The following is an 11,593-nucleotide window of genomic DNA, read 5'->3' as shown; positions in this document are numbered from 1 at the left end:
GTGCTGTTTCCCATAGCATTTGAGCACTGAAATTGTTATTGTGTTTATGGCTGTAACATTCTTGTGTGGTTTGGAGCAGATGCTTTGTAAAGGCCCCGTGACTGAGAATCCCAGATAAGAGGCTGGAGTACCTAAAGCAGATTCTAAGTAGAGTTTGGATGTTGAAATCCAGAACTGCAGTCTGTATATTCCCTGTTCAGTCAATACTCGCCCCTGGAGGTGGTGCATCTCCCTGACATCCATGAACAGCTGCATTTTGCCTTCACACTTGCTCAGGACTGCTCAGAATGAGAGTCTCACACCGTAGCTCATGGGGAAGCGTGACCTGACCCTATAATGAAGTGTTCCTCTGCCTAAGTTCTGATCAAAGCGGACTCATTGCTCGGGGGAACCGAGCTCCCGGCAAGCATCACGCCTCTGGTTTGGGAACATTTAAAGCGTAGCTGGGGAAGGAGAGAGCCCGCTGGGGAAGGTGCTTGCCTATGAGGAGGAAGGCAAGGGTCAAGTGCTATCTCTGAGCACTGTCTTTTAATGTGCTGCTTAATATTAACATCACATCCATAAGCAGAAATGAGAACAGGCAGCAGAGCTTTCCATTCCCGTACTACAAAGTCACGCTTCCCCTTAGGCGTAGTTCTCTCCCTCTGGCCCAGCAAATACATTAGAATAATTTGGATTGAGCGGCAGGAGGAATCCCCTTCCTTGAGGACAGCCATAGACTGATGCTTTCATGCTCTCCCCTGCGCTGAAGGCTTGAATCTCTTCTGGCAGTGATTTGAAAACGGTGACTGTGCTTCCTAACAGGAACCCAGCTGGGTTTTTGGAAGATGTCTGCATGTCTGGCAGGCACGAGATCTCTTTCCAGCCTCTGTGGCAAGAGGTCATGTGCTATGTCTAATCTCTCTTCTTAACTGTAATTGATTGATCAGAGTTAACTGAACAAGCGAGAACTTTGTTTGCTCTTTACCAGGAGCTGTTTGGGAATACTCGCTAGCAGCAGGGCCCTCCGTGGATCAAACAACGCCTGCCGACTGCTTAGTCCATGCTCCAGAGGCAATCAGACAGACATCAAATATACAGCAAATCTCTGCTGTTTGTTTTTATTAGCACAAGCCACCCTGAAAGAGGGCAGTGGCTTTCTAGACCAGTAATCCATAAATTATGCTGTGGAGATGTGCCTACAGAGAAATCTTAACAGCCTTGTGTAACTGACAGCTATTAACGGGCAGCAAGGTACTGTCTTAGGAAGAAAACAGCTGCTCCTGATCCCAGCTGTTCAAATGTCAGCTGTACCTGATGATATCTCTACCCGGCTGTGTATTGGGGTAGTTTTATAGTGCCTTTCTACAAATGCATGAAGAGAGCTCCTGGCAATGCTTTTTGAATTCACAGGAACTCGTCAGGTCCTCTTCAGACTTTAAGTTTTCTTTCTGTCACACTTAAAATGTGGGTTTTCTTGGGGGGTCCAAGTATAAGCTGCTTGCCTGCATTTCCCAAGGAAGCAGCTGCTGCTGTGCTGCAGTAGTGAAAGTGGTGATGGAGGCAGTGTTGCTTTCTTCCTATAACAGGCACAGCTGCAGGAGCTCAGAAACCTCGTGGCTACACTTGACCTGGTTTCCTTGACAAAAGCACATCTGGCTCTCAGTGTGAGCTAACCTGGAAGCTGTGCCTCTCCCGGTGCTGGAGCTAAGAATCCTGAGTCGCTAGTCTGTAGAACACCAGTGTGTTGCTGCTGGGAACATTACCAAGCTGGCAGATGTAAAACGTTCCGGATGTCCTCTTGGTAGTCCTGTGAGGGGCTCACCTTTGTTTTATCGCCTTACACATTTGGGACTTGCACCTGGCAATTTAAGTGCTGTGGGAACTGCCAGACCCGCTTTTCGTCTGTGCACCACTTTGGTTTGGCTGGCATTGCCTGCCATCTCCTCACAGCGTCATTGTATGGAACCAGACGAGTTTCCTCCGTGCTGCCATTAAACCAGACAGCATTTGTTGTGTGGCGTTTTGGACAGGAGGAGCTCAGGGTGTCCTTGGTGAGGTGTGTTGGCCTTGGTCCCTGTCTTCCCTGGAGCAGCTCAGCTGAGGAGTTTCTTCAGCTCACCTAAAGGTGCCCTGGGATCCTGGTTCAAGGTGGAAATGCGCTGCTTTTGCTTGCAGGCTGTGCCAGACACATTGCAGGGCTTTGGTGCAAGTGAGCAGTCGCTGTCATCTTAAACGCTGTGAGAATAAATGCCTGCAAACTGCAGCCCTCCGATAAAACGCACACTCACTTCTGGTACGGAGAGTGTTAACAGCAGAGACAAACAGAGGGGAGATTTGCCAGAGTTACGGATTATAAGATTGTATAAATTCTTGAAGAGCAGGCAAGCCTGAGGTTTTAAATTCTGCCGTGTATAGCCCCTTCCAGTATCCTGCACTTCTGCCTTAGGATGGTTCTGCGGATGCTGCAAAGGTTCAAATACAGCTCCAATATGCAAAGTCAGGATGTTTTAAACCAGAACCTGAACTGAAGGGCCGTCATGCAAAACAAATATGCTGGGGGTGGTGGTGGAGGAGGGAACAGCTAATAGATGTTTTCCCCTTGTTTGACATCTGTCGCCTCCCCCATGCCAACCCTTCCTCTGTTTATAGCAAACCATTTGCTCCCATTAATTAGAGCTGGATTCCTGCCATCTGACCAGCTTTCTGCCTGTACAAATGTCAACAGAGCCAGGCCTACCCAGATGGGGAGAAGGACTGGTCAGAGGAGATCTGTTGCATCTGTTTGGGGAGGGAGAGATGGGAGAGAATGCTCCCCGCCCCCCCCAAATCAGGCACGCTGGCTACAACAATAATTGACGCGTGGACTGGGAGCCCCAGGATGCCACTTTCCCCATGCCTTTTCAGAGCAGACTGCGCTTTAAGCCATCCCCTCCAGCTAAATCTCTTTACCAAAGTGGTCTGTATGAAGGCTTACATACAAGAAGATAATGGTGCTGTCATTTTTACAAATAATCACAACAGGAGCAGAAAAATAAGAGGAGGGTGATTACGCCTGAAAATCCAATGAGGTTCCAGTTGCTAATGCAGTGGGAGCTGAAAGGAAGCTGAACCACCATCCCAAGATGTTCCTGCCAGGCACCGAGCTGGCTTTTCTGCTGTGATTTAGGAGTGTACAGCTGTGTTGCCATGACATTAGAAGGAAATGTGATTACCCCAGGATGGTTTTCCTTGTGTGTAAAATACTATGAAGACAAAGTATTTAATGTGCTAGTTGAAGCAAATCCGAGTGGGAGAAATAGGTGAACCTTGATTAGCTTGGCTGGGATTATAAAAGAAAAAACCTGCAAACCCTCTCCTGGACTCCTCCGGCAGCGAGCGCTGTGTTACTGCTGGGATTATGAATCAAGAGAGTGGCACTGTTTTTACCCTGAGGCTTAAACCCCATCTTAAAAGGAAGTGGAGCAGGAGGCTCTCCCTCTCCCTCCTCTTTTCTGTAATTATTTGAAATGTTTTCTAACATGACATGGGAAGGAGAGGGGTGATGCGATGTGCCTGTGTATACCCAGGAGTATTTTAAGCCGTTTACATCCCGTAAAATGGTGCTTGAGGAGGACCTGAACGCCAAGGTTGTGTGAACTCAAACCACTGAACTAATGGCAAAATGGTCTGGGGGAGAAAGAGCGGTGCCTTGCTCCCACATCGGAGATGAGCAGGTGCAGGCTCCAAACCAGGAGGGAACACTACCCTTCGAAGTCAAGAGTAAGGAGATTTCTAAACTGAAAGGCTTTGGGTTTGGTTTTATACCCTGTTGTAGGAGGTATGTAATTCCCTTCTCTGTGGCCCTGCACCAGGGGATCCTTCCCTTCAGCAGGGGTGACTGGCACCCCGCTCTGCTGCGTGGTGGCTACAGTGAACTTGGCATTTGGGCTCCAGCGCCTCGTGTTGCAACGTGTGAGTCAAGACCACAGCTTCAAGCCTCAGTTTTCTCCACTGATTGGAAAGAATAGAAAGGGTAACAGTAGATCTTTAACAGACCTTTCCTCCTCCTTTCTTACTGTTTTACCCCAGTGCAAGGGTTTTCTGCTCTCAAAACAAGTGTATGGTCCTCTCAGAGAGGTTTCAAAAGGCAGAAAAAGACAGAACAGATGGGTAAGAGAAGAGGAAAGGCGAGGCAGAAGCTGCTTCTGGGAGCTGGATGCTCAGGTGGGCACCCAGTCATAACTAATTTATTAGGGCTGGGAGCCTGTGGGTTGGGTAGTGCTGTAAGTGGTGCCTTGACCAGGGCCACCTGAGGCAACTTCAGACACACAAGGGCAGAGCTTATGTTTGTGGGAGAAGCACAGTCTGCACGTACGGTTTGACTTCCCAGAGGCTTTGACTGGGAGCGAGTTGTGCCAATGTTAGCAGCGCCTCTGAAGTGAGATCTGTCAAAGTGCACTGAAAAGAGAGCAGTTTATGTTAAAAGGCGGCTGGTGGGAATGTTCATTAGTGGCAGGATTTTCTTCCGGGGAAGGTTAAAGGGGTGACAGACCTTTGTTAAAGCGAGTGCATCTGTCGGTTCCAGCTGTCTAATGCATTAAAGTGCACCTGCGCACACTAAAAAGCAACCCTTGACTGCTGCAGTGCGCTAGCCTGCCCCAGCATTCCATCTGGGAATGCACTGTGAGCCAGGGGCGAGCATTACATACTTATTGAGTTTTAAATCACTGCTTCCCCAGGACACTGAGCTCTGAATGTACCGAGTAGGGAGGCTTTGCAAGGTGCCTGGCGCTGCTGGATGGGGTACCCAGGGCTGGCAACGAACTTGGGGTCTTAAAGAGGAAAGCCTGAAAACTACCAATTGTTGCAGAAATATTTAGCGACTGTGAAGAAAGCAATTTCTGTCTCTTCCCACAGAAGAAAATATTTCAGGATATCCGTTGAAGTTAAAGAAGGGACCATGAAAACAAGCTTTTGTCTGGTGCCTGCAGGAGTGTGTGTCCTGGTATTGATTCAAACACAATTCCTTCTTGCTTCTGCTTTTCTCTAGGTTATGTGTGATTGAGAGGATATGTGAGGTTTTAGGCTTTTATAATTTTATAGAAACAGAATTCATAGAATTGTTGAAGTTGGAAAGGACCTTTAAGCTCATTGAGCCCAACCATTAATCTACCACTGCCATGCCCACCACTATACCATGCCCTTAAGCACATCTATACATCTTTTAAAAGCCTCCAGGGATGGCGACTACACTGCTTCCCTGCTCCCATCCTTGACAACCCTTTCAGTGATGATGGTTATTTTCCCTAGTATCCAGTCTAAGCCTCCCCTGGTGCAAAGCTACTCTCTGATGGACCATCCCACTGTCTGGGAATAATGTGAAATCAACTGAAAAATGCAGAAACGGGTAGAGATAAATACCCAAACCGAGCCAATGAATGCCTGGAATCTCCCCACTGCTCCCCCTCTGCCAGCTGTACGTTTGTGGCTGCTACTTGTGCAGTGAGGAAATGCCATCAGTGCATATGCTGTACTCATCTGTGTCTACAAAGACCAGTAGGAAACCAGCAGTGATGTTCTACACGCTCTTCCTGCCCATAAAAATGCCTCCTTCCTTCATTGTAAACACAGATTTTTTTTGAGCAGTGGCCTTCGCGAGGTTGCTACTGCCTGAACCTGCTGGAGGCAAGAGCCAGAGCAGAATGAGGAGTAAGCATGCCTAGATCTCCTGGTTTGAAGCTGTGCGTTTAGTTTACCCTCGTGTCGGGGAAGCTGGAGGTGGGCTAACTTCCGTGAGTGTGTGGGCAGCTGCCTGGTTGGAAAGTTTGTGTTCTCGTATGTCAGTCCATGCGTTCAATTTCGAAGCTGCTGAAATATGCAACTTGTTTTTTATAAGGCAGTTTTAGATTTAATTTCCCCAGGCTAGCAGTTTCCCTGGCCTTTTAACTGTTGTCCAGTTCCCTTGGGGCTCTTGACCCGTGGATGGCACCAGGGACCATGTTTTGCTGATAAAAGATGGGGAAAGACAAGTTTCCGCAAGACAGACATAGAGTGCATTAAATAAATATAAATTTTATTAAAAACACCCACATCTCAGCGTTATCAGGAATGATATAATAATAAACAGCTTTCAAATAACCTGCATTACATTACAATACTTACAGTATTTATAACCGTCCTCGGATTCTTTTTATAGACATACCAAACATTTCATGAAAATGAATGAAACTAAAGTTAAAAAAAAAATAAAGTAGAACATAAGCATAGAAAATGCACACAGAAGTTCATTACCTTAGTGTCAAACTGCTAAAGTTTCCTACACAAGTTAACCACTAGCTTTAGAAGTGAACTTTATACCACTGTGCGTCAATCAAGATGAAAAATTCATTCAAGTAAAGTTGACACCACTCAGAAGCATTTTCAAGTATGGCTATAGTCAACCTGATAACCCCATACGAGCAATTTTATGTCTGCTTTGTCATTCGTTCCAACTGAGGCAGGGTTCTGTACACCAAAAATTACAGTTCGGGTATTTACAATACAAAACTGATTCAACAACTAAGCTTCCTCTCCTGCTGCCAGCAGTTTGGCAAATGACGGTGCATGGTACGTTAACTGAACATCTACTGTGGATTACATGAATAATAGAGGATTTAAAAAAACAAAAATCACCCAAAGATGAAGATTCATAATGATTTAATTAATCTGACATATAACCATCATTAATTATTTTTTTTTTTATAAAGGCAAAACTTTTGTTTCAATGCAGTGGGTAAAGTCACAGACCGAGAATTAAAAAAACAAAATTGCCTTAATAAATATTTGACCATTAAACCCAAAGGCCTCCTTTGATTTACTTGAGTTAGGTTGTGATTCTCTGAAATAAAATTTCTTTCGACCAAACTTAATCTTACAGTATATTGCACAAGATATAGCTGGGACATGGAGGTTTGCGCGTTTAGGGAAGCCCTTGTACAGACTGTACCTTTTTACATCTTACTTTATTCATTACAGTATCCAAGAAGCCTTGTTTAGAGAGTGACTTGAACAACTCTAGCAAACAGTCACTTGCCAAACCCCTGCCTTACGTTTTTCCCTTTAATCAGTTCAGTGCATTCTACTTTCTTTTTGTTTATTCATTTGAAACAGGCAAAACATTCTAAATCTCTTAAACACTTTCATTACAATAAAAAGAGCTAATGAATTTACAAAATTAGTTTTAGTTACATCAATACATGTACAAGAAAAATTAGAGAAGGGATTCAAAAGAAAAGCATTCGATCCCTGAAAAAAAAAAAAAACAAAACCAAAAAAACCCAAGAATAATATATTTAACCTACAACAGCTTTACATACACACAGGTGACACGTTGGCATAGGAGAACATGAGCTGAAATATCCCTGAATTTTTAGAACCAAAAAGTAAAAAAAAAGCTGAAGTTCAAGTTATACTTGCTAAAATGTCAAGTATTTATAGTGGTTTTTTTTTTGTTTTATTTTTGTTTCTTTTTTTTTTTTCAAAGGCGATTGGGGGAAAAAGATGGTATACAATATATAAACTTTCACACTCAGTTCAATATCCTATTGCCAAACTAGTGTTGAGGTATATGACAAGTAGGAACATCACTCAAACCTTTTAATGTATTTTAGCTCACATTATGATATATTTGTAGCAGGCTGAGTAGCACCATGATGTGAATTCAGCTCAAACCCCAAATATATATAGATTTAATATTTTTACAGTACTAAAATACTAAAGCATTGCGTTAAAAAAAGTTTTGTTTACAATTTAATTTACTATACAACTCTCCTGCTTTTTTTTTTTTAATAGAAATTAATGATTTAAAACCACCACAGCAAGCCAGCTGCCTATTTATTTTTCTATTTTATCAACGGAATCACACAGAACTAACCCTGTTTCATTCACCTTGTGTAGGCATCGGTCTGCTCAATCTTCCTGGAAAAGAGGACGCTTGCACCGAGAAATGACTTACACCACAATGTACATAATTATCAACACAAAAGCGATCTGCCATTCGGTATTTGAAGAGCATACAGATCTTTAAAAACAGCAGAAGCCCAAGCTAGCTAGTTGTTGTCTGTTGCATGCTGCTAATTATTACCTGTGGTTAATATAAAATTCTTTCCTTAAAACTGTACATATTTGAGCAATGAACTTGTCATAATAATTGTAGAAAACAGTTTACAGTATAGCTGTGTGAGATGAGCACCAGAAAAACATGTGTTTTGTGTACTAAAGTATTCCCTTATATCCAGTAAGCCCCATTTTTACCATAACTGACTGTATTAAAAATGGATATGTAGCCCACTAGCAGATGCATGGCTAAAACAAAAGTATTTAAAAGCTTTTTTAGTTTAAAAAAATTATCTTTGCATTTTAAAATCAAAGTAAACTCTTTTTTTTTTTTTTTTTAATGTCTTAGTACCTTAGCATTGTTTAAGTTGACAAGCTTAGGTAGACAAAGTGCTTTTGAAACACTATTTAAAAAAAAATATCTCTCTATATACTTTATTGTCCTTTTCTAGGACTTGACTGGATGAGCAAAATCCAGAGGTCTCTGTAATTCCCATATGTTAAAAAGTAAGCTTATTTTAACACCAGGTAAATTCAATACATACATGAATGAAAAGGTCCTCCCTGTTGTTGAAGAACATTTGACTACATCATTGACATTTTGTTATAAAGGCATAAACTGTTTGACTGTTAAAATAAAGACACCATTCTCTTAGATAGCACCATGGTTTTAGAATATCCAAACAAATTCAGTGTTTTGCTGTCTATTCATTATGCTTTATACTTATCTACTTTGATAAATAAAATCAAGAGACTAATAAGATTACAGTAAAAACTGCATGTTAAAAAGCCGTAATTCCAGTATTTCAGTACATCATAGATTCAGCACCAGATGTTATTTTAAGATTCCTGCAGTTGTAATACTACAGTATTATTTTTTTAGGGTTGTTTTTGCTCCCGTTCCATGACTACGCAAACTTGATGACATTAAAAGTGGCCACAGATGTGCAAAACTGTAAGGAAAAAAAAAAAATCCATTTGCTGATTATCTCTTTCAGTAACGGAGCCAGTGTTTTCAAATGTAAATCGCGAAACACTTTCTTGTTTTGTTTTTGTTTTTTGCATAGGATACTTTGGTCTTGTTTCCTACGTGCCATCTGTGACCACTTAAAAATCAGTGGAAAAGAAGTGCGCTAGTGAGATTACCTCTTTTTGCTGGTGTGCTGAGGCTTTTTTCCACTGATGAGTTTTGTAAAAACACTGTTTCCTTCTCCACCCTTGCCTTCCCCAAAACCTAAAGAACTACCCTACTGACAAGGTGTTATTTCAAATGAGGTAACCAACAAAGGTGTGAAGTTAGATATATCGGTTGTAAGGCCCTGTAACCCGTGTAAAGGCATATGGAGATGTAGTTACTGTGGAGTCTGTGGTGACCGACAGTGTCCTTTGTGCAAGAGACTTGATGAAGCGCAGGTACGTTGGCTCTGAGGGTTCGTGTGGCTCAGCAGGCTCCCGCTTTGCTTTTTTGCCGTAAGATTTCTGAGGCACGTAGTCTGGACCGTACTTTTCACATTCCTCTTCTTTCTCTCTTGCCTTCTCAGCCATCTTCGCCTCCCACAGAGCCAGACCGTGTTTTGGCTCATTCATACTCTTGTGCTGGTAAAAGACAAGGGATATTCTGGTGGGATGGTTCCTGTTGGGGTTTTTTAGGGGGGTCGTTGCGTGGAGCTCACGTTTTGCACACTCTATGAGAATTGACCCGTGAGATGGAGCAACTGCCACTCCTCCAATTTCTGGATCCAGAAAGTTCTGCTCACTATCTGACCAGACTTCATCAGGATCCTCTGCTTTTTCTGGATTCAGCACATCAGTTTTATCTAAACCACCCTGGGGAGTAGTCCTATCATGGTTTTGACCTGGAAGCATGTTAGACAAACCATTAACTGCATGTGAAATCATTTCACTATCCTTATTTTGGAGATGCAGTGAATTGGGAGGACCACTAAACATGCTTGGAGCAGAATGGTAGTCGTGTGCTAACTGTGGAGGGGGTTGCGTGTGATGATGTTCACTGCTTTTACTCATGGAGGCATAATCCATGTTTGGATTACTCAGATTAGATTTTAACCTTGAGGCAACCTCCATGAAATGGCCATCGGCCTCATGGGTGGAGAAAGAGGAAAAAGACCCTACATTGTGTACATTTGGTCTAATGGTGCAATTACTGAAGGAGTCTACCTGCATATTTTGGTTTCCATAATTCAAGTACTTGGGACCAAAACTCTGGTTATTCCCAAACCTATGCTGGTATAATGTTTGAATGGGTGGTAAACTTAGTTTAGACATATGGTCTTGGCTCTGGCAATTATACAAGTCCATGTGCTGATGCTGGGAAGGGTAGGAGCTCAAGTAAGAGGGGCAGTTGTCCATAGGTATGTTGCCATTGCATTGGTAGGGCGGATATTGGTTATTTTGACTTAATGATCCTGAATAAGGGTTCATGGGACTGGAAGAATTCAAATAAGACCCCGCAGGCTGTGATGAAGTTGTATAGAGGTTCATGGGACTGGACCCTCCATAAGGATCTGAAGTGTATGAAGAGCCTGGATAAGCATTAGCTGCATTAGGCAACTTTACATAGAGATTTGCAGAACCTGAACCCGAGTAAGAGTTAATAGGATTTGACTGAGGGTTGGTAGGGGGAGTGCGCTGTGGATGTTGCTGCTGCTGCTGTTGTGTGGCTGGTCCTGAAAGACGGAGAAGATCTGCAGATGTGAAAAAAAAAAACCAAACCAAACACACAACAAAGCTTTTTTTAAAAAACCAAACAATACAAACCAGATGCTTAATAGACTTTTCATGATACACATCTATGAAAGTTCTGAGAATAACATATCATATGATATGCTAACAGAGGTTCCCTTTCTTGTATCTCAAATACCAGCTTTTAAGAAGCTGAATAAATACTAAGGCTATCCTTTTTGGCATATATGAGTGCATCAGATGCTAGTGGCAATGGGGAAAAAGAAGACAGTGCAATCTGTTCATTGTCACATGCACAAAATCCAGAGAGCTGAATCATCATTTAAGTAGCCCGTGAAATGGAACTTCAAAGCGCTTCCAAACAGCCATGCACAAGGTGACCTTCTTTTCCCCTAGAATAAATATTTTTTCTCATCTATATTAATAGAACTGTCTCAAAAACATGTCCCTAGCTTTATGTAAAAAAAACAATGTGATATTCACTACCAGAAAAAACAGTTTGATAACAAGTGAGATTAATAGAAGACATAAGAGCAAACCCATCATTCATTAAAGTGAAATGGCATCGTTTTATGTTTAGAACCCTAGCCTGGTCATGGGACAGCTGACTTCTGTTCATACGTATTTCAGTGACCTTCTGAGTGGCCTTGGATGTCTCGCTTTTTTCCTGAGAAAGCTGCTGTAACAATAAAATAGTTATGATGAACTCTTTTGCTCAGGACTCTCAGATCTACTGATGGAAACTGCCAGAGATTAAGTGGATTTTTAAACTCTTACTCCACTATGGAAAAACCTGATCTGCTTTTGGTCCTGAAGCAGAGAGTATAAATAGTGG

General features: G+C 42.5%; 1 protein-coding gene across 1 annotated transcript in view; it reads right to left on the bottom strand.

Moving 5' to 3' along the window:
- Nucleotides 1–6,017: 6,017 nt before the first annotated feature.
- TET2 (tet methylcytosine dioxygenase 2) overlaps nt 6,018–11,593 on the bottom strand; it is a 74,564-nt gene continuing 68,988 nt past the window's right edge. Inside the window, exon 10 of the mRNA XM_054064913.1 lies at nt 6,018–10,760. Coding sequence (XP_053920888.1) covers nt 9,352–10,760 — 1,409 coding nt within the window. The 3' untranslated portion in view covers nt 6,018–9,351. The remainder of the gene's footprint in view (nt 10,761–11,593) is intronic.

The sequence above is a fragment of the Cuculus canorus genome, chromosome 4, assembly GCF_017976375.1.
Source record: "Cuculus canorus isolate bCucCan1 chromosome 4, bCucCan1.pri, whole genome shotgun sequence".
In the NCBI taxonomy this organism is placed as follows: domain Eukaryota; kingdom Metazoa; phylum Chordata; class Aves; order Cuculiformes; family Cuculidae; genus Cuculus; species Cuculus canorus.
Note: the sequence above shows the minus strand (reverse complement) of the source record. Positions and strands in the feature narration are given on the sequence as shown.